This window comes from Thamnophis sirtalis, unplaced genomic scaffold (assembly GCF_051295495.1).
Source record: "Thamnophis sirtalis isolate CommonGarterSnake01/CBP01778 unplaced genomic scaffold, rThaSir2_p1.2 scaffold_3, whole genome shotgun sequence".
NCBI lineage: Eukaryota > Metazoa > Chordata > Lepidosauria > Squamata > Natricidae > Thamnophis > Thamnophis sirtalis.
Genome location: NW_028261383.1, coordinates 83,583,484 through 83,605,411, shown reverse-complemented (window position 1 = coordinate 83,605,411; position 21,928 = coordinate 83,583,484). Strand labels below are relative to the sequence as shown.

Below are 21,928 nucleotides of genomic sequence, written 5' to 3'. Positions count from 1 at the left end.
ATCAAAACTCTGCCTGATTCTGATGTGCTGTGAAGGCACTGTCATGGCTGCCATCTTGACTTTTTTTTTTTGCCACATCCTGTAGATCCCTGGAATGATAGAAGTGCAACTGAGCAGCAATTTGAGGACACTGGTCATTCTTCATTATCGTATATTAACTTGCTAAACTATGATATATCTCCTGTATTTAATGCTTAAAAGCAATGGTCTAGATAGGCAATTTCTTTAATTTTCACATTGTAAGATTGTTCTAGATTTATCCATTCCTTTGAAAATGGATATGTGGTCTTAGTATCTTCTGGAAAGATCGAAAAAGAAGGTGCATGCCTAGAAACAAAGGGATTATGAGATCTAGTCCCACTTTAGGCATGAACACTGGCTGGGTGACCTGGGACCAGTCACTCTTTCTCAATCCAATTCACTTCACAGGGTTGTTATTGTAGAGGGAATAGCATGAGGGAGAAGTATTAGTTAAGTTCACCGCCTGGAGCTACTTATAACTAAATAAGTAATAGAAGTGGGATAAAAATATAATAATAAGACTTCCTAGACTCTGGAAAACTGTTATTATAGAGAATCCTGAACACAATCCCATCAGGTTCGAACTCTAATATTTGTGAATATTCTCAAGTTAAATATTCCTTTTCTGAAGAAACATGTGGTGGACATGCGCATCTGCAGAAAAATATTGGAAAACAAAGATTGGCTGGAAGAGATTACCACACGCCAAATTGAACGAAAACTGGAATTATTTCTGTTAGGAATTATAAAAAGAAATTATGAAAAAAATATTAGATACTTAATTCTACACATAATCCCAGCAGCAAGAATTACATTCGCACAAAACTGGAAAAATAATTACACACCAACAAAAGAAAATGTAATAAAAAAAATATTGGAATGTGCAGAGATGGATAGGCTCACGAAAGAATTAAAAGAGAAAGAAGAATCTGAATATCACTCCCTATGGGATTTATGGTATAATTGGCTAGAGGAAAGGTGGGGGGAGCAGGAAAGCAAAAAAAGAAAGGAAGAAAGATCAACAAATTAACAAACAACTACAAAATCCGAAAATGATTAAAAAATAAAAATACGAAATAGACTGTAGCAAATAAATAATAGGAAATGGATACACAATGACTCAAATGTAATAAAGGTTGTTATACATAGAATATATAGAATGTTACATATGGAATGAAGAAAAAAGATGTATGAAATAATATAAATGCATATATATATATATATATATATATATATATATATATATATATATATATATATATATATATATACACTGTATATAAAATTATAGTTATAAAAGACTTATTTGTACAGATAAAAGAATCACAACAGATATGTAAAAGAAGTGTAATGTGTTGCCAAGATGGGAAGTTTGTATACACAAATTTTTTCCCCAAAAAATAAAACCTATTGCTGGCAAAAAAAATAAAAAATAAAGGCCATCTGTAGCTTTGTGCTGTTTAGAGATAGATTGCCCAAAGTTACCAATAGTTTCTAGTTTCCAACATATTCCATCAAATCACTGGAAGAATTTTAAAAATCCCTTTTACTGAAAAACAAATTAAGCTATAAAGTGAATTACCTGTCAAGCCTTAAAAAAATCTCTTTGCTTTGGCAATTGTTCAGAATTAAGTAGCGAGGCTTCTGGGGGAGGCGGGAGGCACTTCAAATTCCTTGTCGTTTTCTGTGTGCAAAAGGTTGCTAGCATTACCTCTATTTTATGGGTCTTCCAATGGAGAAGTCAGGAAAAGTGTCAGTGAAAGCATGAATCAACTCTTCTGGAGAATGCTCCTGACCTCACCGAGTTTAATGTGGACATTTATTTGTTTCCTTTTTACTACAAAGAACATCTCACAGGCTTACAGTGCTATTGTCATCACTCCCCCAAAGACTCTTAAAAATGTCACCAGAAAGGACCGTTACATCATTGGAGCAAAAGTCATAGTTTTCCATGTTACTCCCTGATGTTATCCTCCAAAGGGTGTCAGCCTGTCTGTATGCACATAGATCAAAATGCAAAAAAGTTCATTATAAACGCTTAGGTTCAAATAACTCTAATAGTATTTGGGGGAAAAAACTTTTTTTTTTGCCAGTTTCCTTTAGACTCAACAGTTTTTCTCTCTGGGCATAAACCCCACCCCTGAGGTCAATCACAACTCTGATGCGGCCCCCAATGAAATCAGGTTTGACACCCTTGATTTAGAGTCATGAAGCGGGGTAGAGACCAGAGGTGGGTTCCTACCAGTTCGCACCTATTCGGTAGAATCGGTTCGTCAAATCTACCGAACCGGTTAGAAGAGGTTCCACCAGTGGACCCGGAAAGCAGGCCACACCTACAGAAGAGGTTCCAAAAATATTTGAAACCCACCACTGGTAGAGACCCTCAATCCTGTGACGATCTAATTGAAGTTGGATAGCTTTTTGATGAGAGTCCCTGGGGATTTGTTTTAAAAAAAATCCGAGCCCTTTAAAGAATCCCTTTTGGTAACATTTTCTGTGCAGAAATCCTGGCTGCAGTCATATAATTTCATTTTCATAAATCTTTATCTGGAGGAAATACCTAAGTTATAAATTGGCTTGTGAACATATAATGACTTTGCCATTGTGAGCAGTATCCCTTTGACTTTCATAGAAGAAAATGTCTTTGAACCAGAAGAGTTTAGATTCATATTACATCTTTCCCCTTTCCAAATTAATTCATAATTTACTGGCAGTATCTGAAAACATGAACCATTAGCAGAACATAACGATGTGCCGCTTATTCAAGAATATTCTGAAATTAGCATTATCATAGGTGGTTGGAACATTAAAATACGGCATGGCTCTGAATACATTCTGTTTCATAAATCTCACCGCTGGTAAAGAATTCAGGAACTCCTGCAGGAAAGTGTGAGCACAGTTTCCAAGATTTTGCTTTTTAAAGTAAGTTTCTAGACGTCAGGGCAAACCTACTTGGAGTGACCTTCGTAGAAGGATAAATTATGTCTTTTCTTTCTCAAAGAGGGGAAAAAATAGGAGGTAAGGATGAGGCGGCAGTAGCATAATGTTCAGCCAAAGTTTATGGGATCTGATTATCGGCATTAAATTCACTATCATATTCCGGACACGCACATTTTAAAAAGAGACCTCAGAATGCATTCATAAATATATTAGCTGCCTTTTGAGCTGCTTTCTAGCCCTTCTTCAGATGGTACGTGTATATTGGTACGTGTATTACTGGGCAATCCTCAGAGACTGATACCAACTTTTATGTTGGTGGTATACTCACTGAGTGCCATCTGAAATAGATGGAAACTTACAGCAATGTATGAAAGTTTGGCCTCAAGCCACAGGCTATATACAGGGATACGAATGCCAGGACTTCTGCTCCTATTGTAATCAAAGAATAAACTATTAAATAGAAAGGTAGACTGCCCACATATTCATTTGAGTGTGATTTGCACTTTGGAACAAAGCCCATATTGACTCTGACAATATCAGAAGCTCTGTGCTTCAATATAGGCTCCATCGAGTCATTGACTGGGAGAGCATAAACAGATAGAATGCCTTTGTTTTGCAACAAAATGGATTGCAACTGACAGAATACAGGAAAGTTCCATACCAGGGGTATGAGGATTGGCTGGTTTTAGGGAGAAAAAAGATAGAAGGGTTTGCATGCTAGGTATTGGTGGGGCAGGATCAGTGGGTGGGATTCAAAATGTTTTACTATTAGTTCTATGGGCGTGGCTTGGTGGGTGTGATATGGCTTGGTGGGCATGCCATAGCGGGCGATGGGCGTGGCAGGGGAAGGATAATGTAAAATCTCCATTCCCTTCCCACTCCAGGGGAAAGTTACTGCAAAATCCCCATTCCCGTTCAGCTGGGACTCGGGAGGCAGAGAATAGATGGGGGCGGGGCCAGTCAGAGGTGGTATTTACCGATTCTCTGAACTACTCAAAATTTCCGCTGCCGTTTCTCCAGAATTGGTCAGAACCTGCTGAATACCACCTGTGGACAGAATATAGAAACTTGCCTGCCACTTTGTGATTTGGGAATAGAATTAGATAACATGTCACCACTTGTGTTAGGAGACTCAGCCTTCCATCCTTCCGAGGTGGGTAAAATGAGGACCCAGACTGTGGGGGCGATATGCTGACTCTGTAAACCACTTAGAGAGGGCTGAAAGCCCTATGAAGTGATATATAAGTCTAACTGCTATTGCTATTGCTATTGCTAAATCCCATCACATTTGAGACATAGTGCTGAGAGGAAAAGAACTGGGTCCTATCCATGAGGATGGGAAGGCAGTTATAAGCTTGGGGGAATACTAAGAGAAAGGATTGTGGCAAACTAGAGAAACGCTCTGTAGGGCAGCGTTTCACAACTATGCAGCTTTAAGATGTGTGGACTTCAACTCCCAGAATTCCTTAGCCAGCATGACGGGGGAAGGCACACTGGATGCTATGTTCTCTGTCCTGCAGAGATTCTTGGGAAAACATTGAGAACTATAGCTGGATGGATCAGGCATTCATTTAGCCAGGAGACTTGACCTTTTGCTACTTCCTCCCCTCTCAGTACTTGAATTCTGTACTGGATGGAGAAATGGAAATGGAGAAACCGTTTTTACAGGGACAAGCATGTGTGGGAAGCCATGAACCCCTCAGAAAGAAAGCTATGCCGTTCAATGCAGACTTCTTAATAAGTATTCTCTTTACTCACATATTTTATCCAATGGAAATTCCTAGCATGGAGTAAGCTGTATTTTATTTTGAGAATCTTGGGGGGTTGGGGTGGGGGGGTGGCATCAGAAATTGCTAAAGGAACTCCACCCCAAGGTTAAGTCATCTACACTCCCTACATTTGAGAGTAGGTCTTTAAAGTTTTTGGAATATTGTTGCTGGGGATGCATTTCTAATGAACATCAAAGGGATGACTTGATTATTTTTAGCAGAGGTCTTTTAAGGTTAAGAACTATTCCCAGGGAATCACTTCAATACTGTTGCAAAGAAAGCTACTCTCCATGAAGCGATCGGGAACTAAGCCCCACTCCAAAGGAATTATCACTTCTAATAGACTGAAAATGTAACTGCAGAATGGGTTCAATGAAATATTATGTTTGGTGCCATAGGCAGTGGTGGGTTTCAAATAATGTAACAACCGATTTTCTGTCCTAATGACCAGCTGAGTAGGTGTGGCTCGGTGGTCATGTGACCATGTGGGCATGGCCAACTCAACATCTCTCATGTCGATGGGCGCTTCACCTTAGCTGTTACAATGTAATTAAGGGTTAACCGGAGAGGCAGTTTCTGTAAGCAGGGCAATAAAGATCAGGCTAGAAACAACACCAGAATGTTTCCTTCCTGCCTTCCTTATAGGATTAGCCCTGTAAAGTGGAAAAATAAAATAAAAGGAGAGATTTCTTCCAACAACTGGTTCTCCAAACTGCTTAGAAAGTTAACAACAGGTTCTCCTGAATAGGTGCGAACTGGCTGAATCCCAACCCCCATCTGTAGGGATCCAGGGAAGGACTAATATTGCCAAAACTCTGATAGCTTGAAATGAGTTTGGACTGGATGGTGTTCCTAAGGTGGGATGACGGAAGATGAGAACCAGCCACTGTTTTTTCTTATTCCTAGTAAAAGGGAAATTAGGAACCCCATCTTCAAGATATACTTGATTCTTCTGAGGAACATCTTAAGGAAATGAGGATGCTTCAGCACATGTACAGAAAAAATACCTTCCAAACCCAGAGAGAGACTATTTCTACTACATATAGGAATACCGACATTGTATCTATGCCTGCAGAACTTCTTACAGGTTCAGGATGGGATAGAAATGTCCTTCTGACAATAAAGCAGCATTTTATTGCACCTACTGGCTTCTTAGCTGGGATTTGCCTGCCTTGTCATTTTTGTTTTTGGATCCCCCATGTACAGAATATGAGAAATTAAGTTTTGTAAGGAAAAGAAAACCCTAAAAACTCATGCCACAAAACCCTGCAAATCCATTACTCGGACTTAATATTTATTACAGTGTTGGCCAATTCCACTGCACATGCCATATGAAAGGTATTATTTATTAAATGAAAATGTTTAACTCACAGAGTAATTTAAAATGTGTTTCTTCCAGAGTAATGGTGCCATCTGGTGGTACAAAGAGGAATCTTTAAACTGTCTTTAGATAATGTATTCAACATTTTAAAGTGGACATAAGACAATGACAAAAATAAAGTAACTAACTTCATATTCCCAGTGTTGATGCTAAATTCAACTTTTCTTGTTCTGCTATTATCCAAATATGTTGGATTTTAATTTCTGTAATTCTTCCTCCAACACTTGCAGAAAAAGTATGCGTAAGATTAGTCTGTGGATGCCTGAGGATGCATTGAATTTATGAAAAATAAATCCCATATGAAAATCATTTACTTTCTGATTTAATAAATTAGTGTGAGCTATAGAGGAAGAAGAAAGACTATAACATCAAATAAACTTCTGATTTACTAGCTGACTATCAATTTAAGTCTTGTCTAGTGGGGTTAGAAAAAACATCACTCTGTAAGATCTCTGGCGAATGTTAATGTTCTTCTGAAATGTTTCAAAGAATCTATAGCTTTTGCTTGTTGCTTAAATTTGATTGGAAATCAGTTTGAAAGCTCTAATAAACAGAAAAACAGAACATAAATCCTTATGTTAATAATGCTAAATATGTAGCTAAGTCACCATTTTTTTAAAAAAAAATGTTGTGTAGATATTATATTATTAAGATGAGCTAATCATTATAGAATTCTGAAACAAAGTTTATGAATACAATTTTGTTTTTGGCAGTCAGATTAAGTGGACCAAAGCTGGGAGCAGATGGCAAGAAGGTGATAAGCAATGGGAAGAAAGCAGAACTGCTTGATTCCTTCTTTGCATCTGTCTTCGTGTAAAAGGATGAAATAGTCCAACTTATCAAAACTTCAAGGGAGATAGAACAGGTATGCAAATCAAAATAGTCAGGGAACTAGGAAGAGTTTACTGAGATGAGGAAATGATTCTCCAAAGCACCTGAACTGAGGTGACGAAGTAATGGGTGAAAGATAATTAAAGAAAGATCCAACCTAAAACTAAGGAGAAATTTCCTGACAGTGAAAACGATTAATCAATGGAATAGCTTGTCTTCTGGGGTTGCTGGAGGTTTTCAAGAAAGGTACTGGACAACCATTTGCCCAGGATTATATAAGATCTCCTGCAGGAGGTTGAACTAGAAGACCTCAAAGATCCCTTTCAACCCTATGATTCTATGAATTCTGAGATTAATTGCACAATATAATTTTAAATTCAAGTCTGATTATCATACTCCAACATTGCATTCACCAATACTATGAACTATAGGATTCTTTCATTTGCAGTATCATTCGAGATGTTTATTTCTGCATTGGGCTTCATTTTAAAAGGCGAAGACTTCAGTATAGGTAAAGGGTATTCACAGGTTCCCTTGTAAGGAAAGAAACCATGAATCATGATGGTGGATCAAGGATAGAATAGAATAGAATAACAGAATTTGAAGGGACCTGGGAGGTCTTCTAGTCCAACTCCCTGCTTAGGCAGGAAACCCTACACCACTTCAGACAAATGGTTATCCAATATCTTCTTAAAAACTTCCAGTGTTGGAGCATTCACAACTTCTGGAGGCAAGTTGTTCCACTGATTAATTGTTCTAAAAGTCAGGAAATTTCTCCTTAGTTCTAAATTGTTTCTCTCCTTGATTAGTTTCCACCCATTGCTTCTTGTCCTGCCCTCAAGTGCTTTGGAGAATAGTTTGACTCCCTCTTCTTTGTGGCAATCCCTTAGATATTGAAACACTGCTATCATGTCTCCTCAAGTCCTTCTTTTCACTAGATTGGACATATCCAGTTCCTGCAACCATTTATTCATATGTTTTAGCCTCCAGTCCCCTAATCATCTTTGTTGTTCTTCTCTGCAATTTTTTTAAAGTCTCAACATCTTTGATCATATTATGGAAAGACCATCAGCACCACTGATTCTGGAACCATCTTGTTCTGGGCATTGTAACTGATTATCTCATTTTATTGTAACAGAGGCTCTTCTCAACTGTGAGCCCCATATTTGCTAACAGCTGTTATTTTTTTTTCCTAATGGAAAATGAGTGCCAAGAGGACTGGAACCAGAACAAGGCCATTCTAGAGAAAAGCAGGTAGCAGCAGAGAAATAACAGCAACTCAAGAGATCAGTTCCTTTGAAAAGTACAATTCAATGAAGAATTGGGTGGAATTCATAATGGTAATGAAATATCCCTTTTGATGTCCATACAGTATCCAGAAAAAAAGATATGGTGGCTGGCAGGAATTTCTGGTGGAACAAGTGAGTAGTGTGTCTACCTATAAGCAGTTTGCTGCCACTCACATTGTTTGATTACAAAGCAAGACTGTGTGTTAAGTCAGATGATTTTGGTTCACGGACAATTGGCTGGGGAAGAAAATGTCCAATGCGAGCACAGAGCTAATCCATCCTCTTTCAAGAACATTAGGAAATGAGGATTTTCAGTAAGAACTGTCCAGTTGAATATTGGTTTCCAGATTTGTGTAAGTGCTTGTCAAATAGCCTTAGCGATACTTTGACCAGATAAAGGCAAACCTATAGCATGTAATTCCATTAGCAGTTCTTGTCTTGTTTTCCGTTCCAAGAAGTCAAAGTCTTGGGTATGATCCAAGACTGATTTGAAAAAGAAAATCCAATTAAACGGGCAGCTTTCATTTTAAAACAAGATGTTTTGCTTCCAGTATCACAGGCCGTAATTTCTTATTTTGGTGTTACTTGGTGTTACTTATCAACACCCACTTCTGCACAGGCTGGGCCTCTGAGAAAATTATTTCCATTTTAAAAAACAAACAGAAGCTGGAATGGTTTATGGAGGAACCAGTCTTTCAAGGACATTTCCTTTCCGAGTACAGAATACAAGCTCAGAGCAGGGGAAATAAATAAAAGCTTAATCCTTTGCATTCCCAGCTGGGAATTTCTTTTCTTTTCTCAGCTTTGAAAGCAAAGCCAAGGGAAGCTCAGAAGAGGTCTAAAAAAGAAAACATTTCACTCTCATCTACAAAGGAAGTTGTGCCCTGTGTCTTTCTTCTTTCTTTAAGGAGCATCAGATGAGGCTTAAATGTATTGCTGGCCCTCCTTTAAACTATTCTGCACATATGTTTCTGCAAAGACCTCTAGTAGTTAGCACCCTGTATCAGTTTCAAACATTAGAAAATGAAGTCTTGGGGAGGGTCTCAGCAAGGCATGCTAAAAGTTCTGCCGTCTTATTGGTTCAAGTCAGCCTTACCATGAAGACCAGACAAGAAACATGACCACATGAGCTAATTCTACTTTATTGTAAAGCTACATTAATAGAACCTTGCAAGTCTGAAAGAACAATTTTTCTGCTGTCTTCTTTACAGGCTGAAAGGTTAGGGAGAGTCTTTTCTGAACCTCTCACCCCATCTACTATTCAGCTGTGGGCTATGCTGCCTCTTATCTAATTGTCCCCTAAGCAGTGTTTCCCATGTACCACTATATACATCCAGACAAATGTATGTGATAAGAATTGACTCTATCTATGGAATATTTGTTGCCCCTATTTCTGATTGACAAGCCAAATTTGTCAATCAGAAAGGTCGGCAGCTTGGCAATTCGAATCCCTAGCACCACGTAATGGAGTGAGCTCCCGTTACTTCTCCCAGCTTCTGCCAACCTAGCAGTTTGAAAGCATGTAAAAATGCAAATAGAAAAATAGGAACCACCTGGGAAGGTAACAGCGTTCCATGCATCTTCGGCATTTAATCATGCCAGCCACATGAGCATGGAGACATCTTCGGATAGCGCTGGCTCTTTGGCTTAGAAACGGAGACGAGCATCACCCCGTAGAGTTGCGAACAACTAGCACATATGTGCAAGGGGAACCTTTACCTTTACCTATCTATGGAAACATTGTAAGAAATGTTGGAATTGGCAAGATATATTTCCCTGTGCATATGGCACCTGCAGATTCCTATCCATTTTTTAGTTAAGGATGGGTGAGACATGGAATCTACAGGCTGCTGATACGTTTTTGTGGGTTGAGTCACACATTTGCAGTTGGACAAGTGAAGAGATTCAGGCAAGTCTTGCAATGTGATCTTGGATTCTTTTGAACTTAAGAGATGGAGGAAGCAGATTGGAAAGTCTGTGATACACTGTCCACCACTTTCAATGTGGACTCAACCAGGTTAGCCAGGAAGGATAAGTGCAGCTTGATTGGGGAAGTGTTTAATGTCTTTTTGAGGGTGAGTAAAATATTCCCTTCCTTGATAGATGCCTGATGCACCTTCTCTTGAAGAAAGATTATTTTAATCTAGCCATGTTCTATAAATATTTTTTTATAGAGAAGGTTGTTCAGAAGATTCTGGCTTTGATCAATTTTATTTGAGGGTGTGGAAATATATTTTTGGGGTACTATGATGGTTTTATCATTTATGTTTTTATTTTGTAAATTACCCAAAATCCATTTAAGTGGGTTGGGAAAACATGTTGTAAATAAATAAAGTAAAGAAAAAGGATATATTCATGAACCAATTCTACAGAAAGTGAGGTGTGAGAGATGATGGAGAAGTTGTCCTACAGGAAAGCACCAAGTAGATGAACTTCCCATGATTGAAGGCTGCATGAAAGGAGGACCTTAAAGAACTAGCAGTTCTGCTAATGTAGCTTAAAGTTAAGAAAAAGATCGATGTGCATCTAGCCAAAGAAAGGAGAAGCAAAAGAACATGCAATTTGCTGGGCATTGCCCTAAAGCCTTATTTAAAATCTTACAAAGAAGAATAAGCCACACATTGGAAAAAGGAATGTCAAATAAAGAGGCAACTTTCAGCAAAGACAAAGGGACAGATAGGGAGATAGATATTGGATAAACGTAACATAGATAACAGGGACAGCAAGATAATCGAAGAATGAACTTTATCTTTGCTTTACAGATTCTGGCAAGGCTTTTGATCTTTAAGATCATGCCAGAATGAGAAATCTAGGAAGATTAATTGAAGTGTCAGGCTAACTGATTAAACTTTAGAAGAAGCTTTACAGTGAACAAGAACCTACTGTGAAGAATTAATAAGGGCCATTGGGCTAGGTGGCTGACATAATGTAAGAAAATCCTCCCTTGTCTGTATTTCAAGATATGTATATAGCTGTGATGGCAAATCTATGTCATGTGTGAGCCCTCTGTGGGGATGCATGCTGTTGCCAGTTGCTCTGTTGGTTTCCAGTGCATGCATGCCCGCCAGCCAGCTGGTCTTTGGTTTTTCCAGCGCTCCAGCATGCACAATCACACATTTTTTAGTTTGGGCACTTGTTGCTGAAAAAGTTCGCCATCATTGGTATATAGGAAAAGATAAAGGCAAAAATCCTATCTTCCCTGTCTGTATACAGCAGGACTATAAAACTCGTGGCCCAGATGTGTCAAGTGCTGGCCATGCCACGCCCGGTTTAGCAAAGGGGGAAAAAGTCCCGATACATCACGTGACACTGCCATGATGGCAAGAATTTGACATCCCTGGGATAGAGTGAAATTGAGAACCAGATCTGGAAGACAAACTGGGATCCTAGCGCGAGACCGAAAGATTTCCAATTTGACATATACAGATTACACAACTTTATTCCACAGAAGTAAAGAAGCTGCAGACAAGTGATGGGAGCTGGTGGTGGATAGAAAAAAATGACCACTGAAGTCTGCTTGGCAAGTTGAAGAAAATAATAGTTGAAGAGAATGGATAAAGTAGATCAATAGGGATCAAAGACATCTCAGAATAAATTATGAGGGAACTATGGGCTATTATTAGAAGTAGATTGAGATGGTAGGCACTTGCTTATATAATCAGCAGAAATTGAGCTCTGCCTGGAATTTCTATTTCTGGAGGTATAGAAGGAAAATTAATCTAGACAGCATACTAAAAAGCAGAGACATCACCCTGCCAACAAAAGTGTGTATAGTCAAGGCTATGGTTTTCCAAGTTGCAATTTATGGCTGTGAAAGTTGGACTGTAAGGAAGGCTGAGCACCAAAGAATTGAGGCCTTTGAACTATGGTGCTGGAGAAGACTCCTGCGAATTCCTTGGACTGCAAAATGATTAAACCGGTCAGTCCTAGAGGAGATCAACCCTGACTGCTCTTTAGAAGGCCAGATCCTGAAGATGAAACTCAAATACTTTGGCCACCTAATGAGAAGGAAGGACTGATTGGGGAAGAGCCTAATGCTGGAAAAGATTGAGAGCAAAAGAAGGGGATGACAGAGAATGAGGTGGCTGGATGGAGTCACTGAAGCAGTCGGTGTGAGCTTAAATGGGCTCCGGAGGATGGCAGAGGACAAGAAGACCTGGAGGAACATTGTCCATGGGGTCGTGATGGATTAGACATGACTTCACGACTAATAACAAGAGGAGGAAAATTATGGGGTTTTTTTCTTGGCCTGCATTCTATCATCATTTAAGAATTAATATTTTACCATCACTGAAGGGAAAAGATGGCTATAGAATCTTAATGATGGAGTCAAATTTCAAGTCTTCATCCCAAGATCAAATCCATTGACAGAGATCTCACCAACTCAGTCTTGAGTTGTGTAAAAAACACAGTCTTTTTGCACAAGAACTGCAGCCTTGGAAAGGTAGTGTGCTACCTGAAAACAGCTATTGGTAAGAAGCAGTTGGATAGAAAATGAAATTCCCAATAGGGTGGGATACTGCCTACCATAATCAAATCAACAATTGGATCTGGGAGGAAATCTGGTCTCTTAAGTGGATTGCAAGAAGGCAGTGTCCATTGGTCAAACTCTGCATTTTTATATCACATCATCATTTCCCAGTGTCTGGAGTCTCCATTATGTTTGTAATATCAGTTGATATTGGGCCCTTTTCTATAGCGGAAAGAGTCAATGGATTAGACCTACTGTAGATGGTAAAAGGTTTTAGATTCCAAGCCAGATTTTGAGAAGATTTGCTTGCTGATTTTTATTATGCTTCCTTGAAATGTTGTATAATCTATATTTTTCTTGTTTGATTCTGCCATTTCTTCAAGTAGAGTATATAACCATTGTTCAATTTTGTATAGTACTAGTTATCTTGTTATTATAGAAATGGATGCTTCTGGAAGCAGAAATATGGTTATTTTCAGTTCGGTTTTCTCATTAATCCCACCAACCTTCCCACACCTCTTTCCCCTATTTGCATCATGATCTACCTTATAATAGAAATTAGATCCTAGCAGATCCTTTGACATATTTTACCCTTTAATTTCCTGAAGTTAATGTGTGTGTCATATTTACTGCTCAATTATATTCTCTAAATGGGTTTGTTTCCAGAGACTAAGCTATATCAGAGAGAGGCCAAACAACTTAGTCAGCATACTGTCTACTATGGTAGCTGCCATTTCTGTTGCAAATTAGAACTATGTCACACTTAGCCATTGGCCCAGGAGTTAAGATCGACCCAGTAGAACTAATTAAGATTGGGAGTTCCATCATGAATTGTCACAGCAAGCTACTGTGCTTTTAATAAATTATGCATTGTGTATATGTCATTTTTAAAAAAAGCTTGATGAAGCATCTGCCCTCTCCCCGCTCCCAACCCACCCCCCCGCCCGCCCCAGTGAAATGGTAATTGTTCCAAGCCACTTCACTCTCATTCTGATAAGAAGCTCATAACCTGACGGCTTCCTACAAGAGAGCCTCCAGAATGCCCTGAAACTCAAGAGAAAATGTTTTGGAGAATTCTGGAGATTCCAAGCAGTGAGTTCAGAGTATGGAGAACTAATGGGTAACAAAGGCAATTTTATGAGTTCCTGCCCTACAGTCCTTATTCTACTGTAGACTGGATGCTTATACAGTCACCTTTAATTAAGCACATTCAGTGCAATACTAGGAGGCATCAAACCAAATCATGCTCCATCCATTGCTACTGTTTAGGTCAGGGGTCAGCAACCCACGGCTCTGGAGCTGCATGTGGCTCTTTCACCCCTCTACTGCGGCTCCCTGTTGCTGGTTGGCTCCACAATTGATAGGGCTTTCGGTTAGGACAGGTAGAGGAAAAAAGACGCTGCGCTAGGAGGAGACTCTATGGTGGGGGAACCAGACTTCCGGTTGGCTCCATAATTGAACAGGGGGCTTCAGTGGTTAGGACCTTTGTGGCTCGTTGAGAGTTTAAGGTTGCCGACCCATGGTTTATGTTTTTGATTGTTTACTCTTTCCCTGCTATTTTCTGTGACATTCTCCAGTCCACAATACTAAAGACCACTAAAGTTCTATTTTTTTCTTTCACTGTTTTGAAAAGTTGTCTCCCCTAACTTCTAAATGTGCATGTACCTCCTTTCTGTGCAGAATCGGTGCTGTTATGGCCAAATAATCTGTTTTCCGAGGGTTTATATTTGATAAACTGCTTAGGATTGCAAATTTTAGCCACAATTCCTCATCTATAAAATGGGAAATATATTGACTTCCTTCTCAGGGTTGAGAAGATAAACAATTACAATATACATTGTATGGAAAACAATCAGATTGTAATTAGATAGACTGAGAAGTTATATTGATTCCTTTTAAATTAATTCTGCTTAGGACAGCTGAATAAAAATGCTGCAAACAGAAAAGCATCATTATTAAAGTTGTAGATAACCTCTGGAGTTTTATGGTAGTGAGGCAACTCTAATATTTAAAAGTAGGAAACTTAGAATAAATTTAATCATACTTCAGGTTTGTTTTTTTAATGTTCATCTTGCCAGCTGCATCTCGATTTTCTTCTTAATCTCATAATGCTTTGCAAGTCTTAGTGCCTTCTCTAATGCCTCAGGGCATCTCACTGCAAACAGATTTCTTCCTTAAATTTGTTTGGCCAGCAAACCTGGAGGCATATTTAAAATATTCTGTGAGCACCTTCACAAAATGGCTTGCATTGTGAGAGCATCCATTCTTCAGAAGGAAAACTAGTGAAGCTAAGGTTAAAGCAATTGGTCCATAAATCAAAGCTGAGGTGAGTTCAAAAATAAAACTACTCTTTTAAACTCATAATTCTCTTAAATAGAAAAAAAATGTTCTCAGTTGGACTTCAAATGACTGACCTTGCCTGATTTTCACATAAGTGATAAGTTATCAAAAAATGAATCATTTAGGAGTACATATATGAAGTATCAGTCATTCACTTTGAGGACACAGAAAACTATATTGCAGGGACAAAGGAATATAGATATGCCATGCTATTTTCTATTAAATATGTTAATTTGATACAAAAACACAATAAATTGCAGGTAACTTCAACTGTAATTTAAAATGGGAAAGCCAATACAGACGTTTTCTCCACAAGAATATAATAAAACATGAAGTCAAACCAAAAATAACATTATTTTGGCCTAGTTGCCTATGTTTTTCAGTCAGAATATCAGCTGTTGCTTTTTTTTTTTTTTTTTGAAACATTAGGGAACCGAAGTGCAATTCTCACGATTCAACTGGAACAGGCACTCCAGTTTAGTCCACTCCACTCCAGACTTTCTGCAATGAAGCTATGGCCAAGTGGACATCTGCCATTTTATCTGAACAAGTAATGAGAATGCCTATCCTAGCAAAACAAATGTAAACATGCCATTAAGACAGAATGATAGGACAGGAAACTATCAAGAAGAGCTATGAGAGAATATTCCCATCTTCCTAGAGTGGTCCAATCATGACGAGAGTTTACTGGAAGGCAAGTCTGTTGGTAGCATGTTCCCCTCAGGTCTATTGTGTTTATTTATTAAGAAAATTTCTCTATGAAGAAAAACAATCAAATGTTAAAAAAAAATTCAAACATTTATTAAGACATACAGTTATTATGTCTGTCAGTCTACACGAGTTTGCTACTAAAAATAAAATGTCTATGATTCACAAAACAAAAAACATCCACACTTTTTTGAGTGCCAAGCCTAATGTATAAATAAGTGACTCGTTCCTTTTCATATCAAAATTCACATAAAAAAATTGCCAGCTCCCATCCCACCCCCCAGTTCTACCTAAAAAGCCATGATGAATGTAAAAATTTAAATACACGCACAATCTTGTCAAGGGAGAAAGGGGATGGGAGGAAATAGGCAAAGATCCTATTAAGAGCCTTAGGATTGGCATTTGCGGCATTTGATCATACAATTTATGTACTCATTCCCAAAGGTGCAAATATCGCCAGGAGATTAATACTGCTTTAATTCAGCTGCAAGAAATTATACATGTATATTTATATTTATATATATATATATTTATATGTAACTGAACTGCACTGAGAAGGCTTCAATCCGCAGCCTAAAACTCCTCACGTCACTCTCCTGAACTCACTGGTGGAGTTGAGAGAGAGGTCACTGGAGCTTTAATTTACTTCATACTTGCCTGTACTGTCCAAAACAGTGTTTCTCAATCTTGGCAACTTGAAGATGTCCGGACTTCAACTCCCAGAATTCCCCAGCCAGCAAATGCTGGCTGGGGAATTCTGGGAGTTGAAGTCCGGACATCTTCAAGTTGCCAAGGTTGAGAAACACTAGTCCAAAATGTCTTTTTTAATTTAAAAAAAAGACAAAACATTTAAGTGTTGAATACTCCAGCATAAAAAAAAAAATCAAGATTGCTATAGATTACATGAATGTAAATGCCCTATCTGACATGCCCAAAGCATTACCCCCCACATACTGGAGCACTGCTCTAGCCCAACACAGTCCTCCATATTGGCATTGGTTGAACTCCAGGCCTTTACATGATTTTGGTCAGTATTCATAACCGATCTCCATTCGCTGCACAATGATGAGGCCAAGGAGACATACATACTACTTTTGTCCTTCTGTTTAATTTTCTCATTTCAATATGAGCAATACTGACTTTTGTTTCACTAGTCCCTCTGTCTCTGTCTGTCTATCTGTCTGTCTGTCTCTCTCTCTTCACCCTCTTCTCGTGTTCCTTCCCTTGAGATTCTCAGCCCCAAACATTCAACTTAGATTCCCAGATTCTGCCTTCTTTGTAACACAGAGGCAGATTCTGAAAGCAGTTTCCAGTGGAACACTCTGGCAGCCCCGTATACCAAGCAGCTCACAGAAATCAGCATGGGATATTATAAATACATTTTGGCCAGCATTCTGAGAATTACACTTGTTCACAACAAGAAAAAGGAGAAGACCCGTCTGCTGAGCCCTGGAGGAGGTATTTTTGCACCAGCCTTTGCTAGTTCATTTCTGGATGCCTCCTCTTAGATCCTGTGTTATCACCTCTTCCTGTTCTTCAGCCAATCCTTCTGAGGCAGTTGTTACCTGATTGGCTTCACTGGAAGATGCATTGTCCAAAGTATTGTGATCTTCCTTGACATCAACAGAGTCCTGCCCTATGACAGCTTGTTCATTGTTCACAGGCTCAACTCCATTCCCTTCCTGGTGTTGAATATTGGGGGCTCCAGTAGCTTCTTGATGAACAGTATGTTGCGCTGCTCCAAGATTTACTTGTGGCACTGGCTCTGGTCCAAGCCCAGGGGGCTGAGTTGTGTTTTTAAGTTGGCAATGGCACAAGGGACAGGTTTCTTGCACATACAGCCATTTCTTAAGGCAGCCCGCATGAAAAAAATGACCGCAGGGTGTGATGATAGCTGATTTCATGTCCTGAAAGAAAGAGGCACCAGTATGACATACTAATTAACTACAAATACATAGATTTGGAGGGCACCATGCTGAGACTGATTACTTTATATTCTCTGCCTGAGTAAAATGTAATATCAAAAAACATGAAACTTAACATTTCATTCTGGGTAGATCAAAAGGTTAATATACTAACAGTTGGAGTCTACATTGGCAAAGTTATCAAGATGCTGCAATTCCATGCAGAAAGGGCACACAATGCGATTGTAGGTATATCTTAAATTTGTGCTCAGTCAAAAGCAAAACATGGTTCATCCTACTTCTAGATCCCTTCAACAGATAAAGATGGAAAGAAGAATTTTATGTTGGGTCCAATCTGTGCTCCAGCAAGTTGATTTCAGTTCTCCACAAACTGATTTGTTTGCTCAAAAGTAGGGTCTACAGTTCCACATGCCTTGCTGGGTGTTCCAGCATTTTTCTGCATGCATTGTGAGGAGAACCACTACTGTCATCTAGAGCTAGAGGATATCATCTATCTATCTATCTATTATCTATCTATTATCTATCTATTATCTATCTATCTATCTATCTATCTATCTATCTATCTATCTATCTATCTATCTATCTATCTATCATCTATCTATCTATCTATCTATCTATCTATCTATCTATCTATCTATCTATCTCTATCTACCCTACCCTACCCTACCCTACCCTACCCTATCCTATCCATCTATATCTATGTCTGTCTGTCTGTCTGTATCACTACTCTAATGTGCTGAACTTCTGAGGCCATTTCAAGAATCTTCAGAATTCAAAACACTAATTTATCCTTCAATTGCACATCAAATTGCTGCCTCTGTGTTGCATCTGCAACCAAAACCTAAACTGCTACTGTTGCGGAAGTGTAGTGTGAATCTTCCACCAAAACCTTGATTTCACAAAGCTGCAGGAATAGTCATGACTCAAGACTTTCTATCCCTTGTGGAGGATATCCCAGCACTTAAACTTTTTATTTAGCCAGGATCTGTTGCCTAAAGTACTTTTCTTTGGAAACACCATGAAGCCTGGATTCCCAAACTCTCAAACGCAACTATTGCTATCCACTTGTGACTTGGACTAGTTTTCCTTAGAATTCCAGTTAGAAAATACAACACATTTTGCTTCTGAAGATCCACACGGGCACCAGAATGTTGGTATTCAAAAACCAATCCAAAGCTATAAAGAGGATTTTTTAAAAGGGAAAAAACTAAGTGACAACCAGAACGTGTGAGGAATTCAAAGCATGCTACAGAAGTGCTACTTCTGTGCTTATTTTAGTTTCATTGCAGAGATTGCTTAAATGGCACCATCTAATTGAGATAATTGGCCTTTTAATTTCTGGTCAACTTGTTCTCTCAAGAGGGCAGGAATAGGCCTGCCTGACTGGATGGATTCTGTGACTGTCACTGCCAAGAGAGGTAGAAACTAATAAGGCCAGATAGCAAAGATATAAACAAACAAATAACCCATCATAAGTGACAGACTTCAACTATAGGAGGCTATAGAAAAAAAAAAGATGATGCTGGGACCCACCTATCAACATCTTATTTCTAGGTTAAGTATCCCATAACTCGTTTTAGTTGCCAGTATCAAAGTGAAGGCCTTAATACTAAGTTACTATTTTTTAAAATATTGTTACTTTTACATCCCACTTTTACCTCCCTCCTTTCCTGGGAGCTTAAGATGATATTGTTCTGACCTAGGCTTACTGAGAAAGCATAAATCACAATCTTAATGCCAAAAACCCTCTTTTATCTATAAGGCTGTGAATTATGGTCATTCACTGGTCTGCAAGGCTTCAGAAACAGTCTGTGAAGATTCTGACAGATGTCTGCTCGAGTTGCCACAGTCTTTCAGGGGAATGTTGATAAACACCCACTTTATCTCCCTTGGCATGCTGCAAAAGAGACGTAATTGCCAAAGGCAGAGCAAGGCCAAACTTAGCACAGTCAAACAGAATTTTTCAAAGCTCGAACTGAGGAGATGAACTAATTGCTTCCTGCAAAAGCTCACGTCCTGTTCGCTCCTCTTTTATGCCTTATGGGAGGGGCCAATTATCTCCAAGCCTTACTCCTGAGCCAACCCTGTTTTCTTAATTGTTTTTGCCTTCTGGCACCTCTGCGCATGTGCACACTGGGAACAGGCTCACACTGTTCTTCTGCCTCGCTGATGTCAGAGGTTAGAGTGCAGTACTGCAAGAACTTCTGCTGTCTACCTGCAGTTTGGCAGATTGAATCTCACCAGGTTCAAGATTGACTCAGGCTTCCATCCTTCTGAGGTCGGTAAAATGAAGACCCAAAATTGTTGAGGGCAATATGCTGACTCTGTAAGCTGCTTAGAGAGGGCTGTAAAGCACTGTGAAGTGGTATCTAAGTCTAAGTGCTAGTCCTATTGCTACCATATTTTTCGGAGTATAAGACACACTAAGGTTTTGAAGAGGCCAATAAAAAAGTTTTTGCACTCTGCAAACCTCCCAAAACCAGCCCATTTTTCGCGAAAACGGACCTGTTTCTCCCCCCCCTCCCCAAAAGGTATGAATAGCCTTTAGGAGTCTCCGGGAAGGGGAGGGGCAAAAACGAGCAAAAAACATCCAGTTTTTCACAAAAATGGGCCCATTTTTCATATTTAAAAAAAAGGGCATGGATAGACTTTAGAAAGCTTATAGAGTGCTCCTGGGAGCTGGGGGGCTAATATTGAACAAAAAACGGGCTGTTTTTTGCTCATTTTTGTCCTCCCCAGCCCCCAGGAGCTCTCTAAAAGCTTCCTAGAGGCTATGCCCGACCATTTTGGTGAAGGGGGCAGGGTTTCAGGAGGCAAAAATAATCTGTATTCAGTATATGAGACGCACCCAGATTTTCAGCCTCTTTTCTGGGGGGAAAAGATGTGTCTTATACTCCCAAAAATATGGCAATTCTCTGTAAAATGAAAGATGTGGACACCACCTTAGCAGCCGGCTTTTCCTAATTTTTTGATGCCAAGCAGTGACAAGGCTTGCTCAGTTAGCATTTTATGGGGTAGCTGAGCAGTAGTTTGCTAGGAAGGCACTTCTCTGCTCCTTAAACTTTGTAGGTAACAACGTAAATTTTGTGGCACATGGAAATGTAGGGTCCCTCTTCCTATTTTTCCTTTCCTTTACTGATTCAGCAGCTGGAGAAGCTGATCCTACATTCTGGCACGTAACCTGCTTCTGCCCCTTTTGTCACACAGTTCTGTCCTTTCCCGTTTCTGTCAGCCGGCAATTTCCCAGCTCAGCTCACTTAGAATTTAATCAAACCCCCCAAAGCTTCAGCCGTTTTACAAAACGCCACAAGGAGGAGCCAGAGCTTCTGATGTTCAGCTTAATCACAGCATTTACCTGATAGCAGATGGCACAGATATCGTTATGCTGTTCCAACTGGTCTTTGGTGGCAGTGGGCAGTGATTTGATCTTATTGACAGCATCTCTGCGGAGAAGAAAGCTTTTCCATCCCAACTGAGCCCGAAGCCACACATTATAGTAGGAGTGAATGAAAATGATCATCGAGCCCATCACAGTCCATTCTCCAAAGATAGTCTCTGATACGCCGTAGGCCACAACACAAAGAGCCACGAGAAACTCCAGCAGCCGATAGGTGCCATTCACGTAGTAAATAACATCATCCATGTTTTCTACCGGCTCTTTTCTGAACTCTTCCACCATAAATAAGACATAAATGAAGAGAGTCCCCAGGACCTGAAGGAAGAAAAAACATAGCTTTTGATTAAAACACGCAAGTCACAAGATTGCAGCTTTTCAGTGTTAACCTATATAGTTTTTGTAAATTATTAATTTTATAAATCAATGGCTATTATTGCCAAAGGCTAAATGAAATCTTAACAAAATTCAAATCCAGGGCTTCCAGGTATGCCTATGAGAAAAAGAAAGAGTGAGAGAAAGATTGAGTGCAGGAGGTTGAGAGGTTGCTCTACCCTGGGATAAAATAGACTTCTTATCACACGTTCTGATCACACGCCTGAGATAGTGAGGGAGGGGGGCATATACATTTAATAAATAAACAAATAAACATTGCAGTTGAAATGCAAATGTTCCATGTTTTGACACCAACATTTTAAACAGTCTTTATATTTCCTTGGCAATGGAGAGAAAGGTGGCATATAAATCTAATAAACCTAAACCTATATATTGATATAAATTTATTATGACAAGAGTTTAGCAATCTTTACAAAATAAGTCAATTTGTTGTGCCTGGCCAGGAACAGAAAGGGCTGTAAGC

The 21,928-nt window shown here is 39.2% G+C and overlaps 1 protein-coding gene across 2 annotated transcripts in view; it reads right to left on the bottom strand.

Moving 5' to 3' along the window:
* Nucleotides 1–16,527: 16,527 nt before the first annotated feature.
* RNF145 (ring finger protein 145) overlaps nucleotides 16,528–21,928 on the bottom strand; it is a 75,430-nt gene continuing 70,029 nt past the window's right edge. For both annotated transcript variants that reach the window (XM_014070767.2, XM_087709390.1), the window contains exons 10-11: nucleotides 21,031–21,387; nucleotides 16,528–17,657 (exon numbers count right to left, since the gene is read on the bottom strand). In XM_014070767.2, coding sequence (XP_013926242.1) covers nucleotides 17,235–17,657; nucleotides 21,031–21,387 — 780 coding nt within the window. In that variant the 3' untranslated portion in view covers nucleotides 16,528–17,234. The remainder of the gene's footprint in view (nucleotides 17,658–21,030; nucleotides 21,388–21,928) is intronic.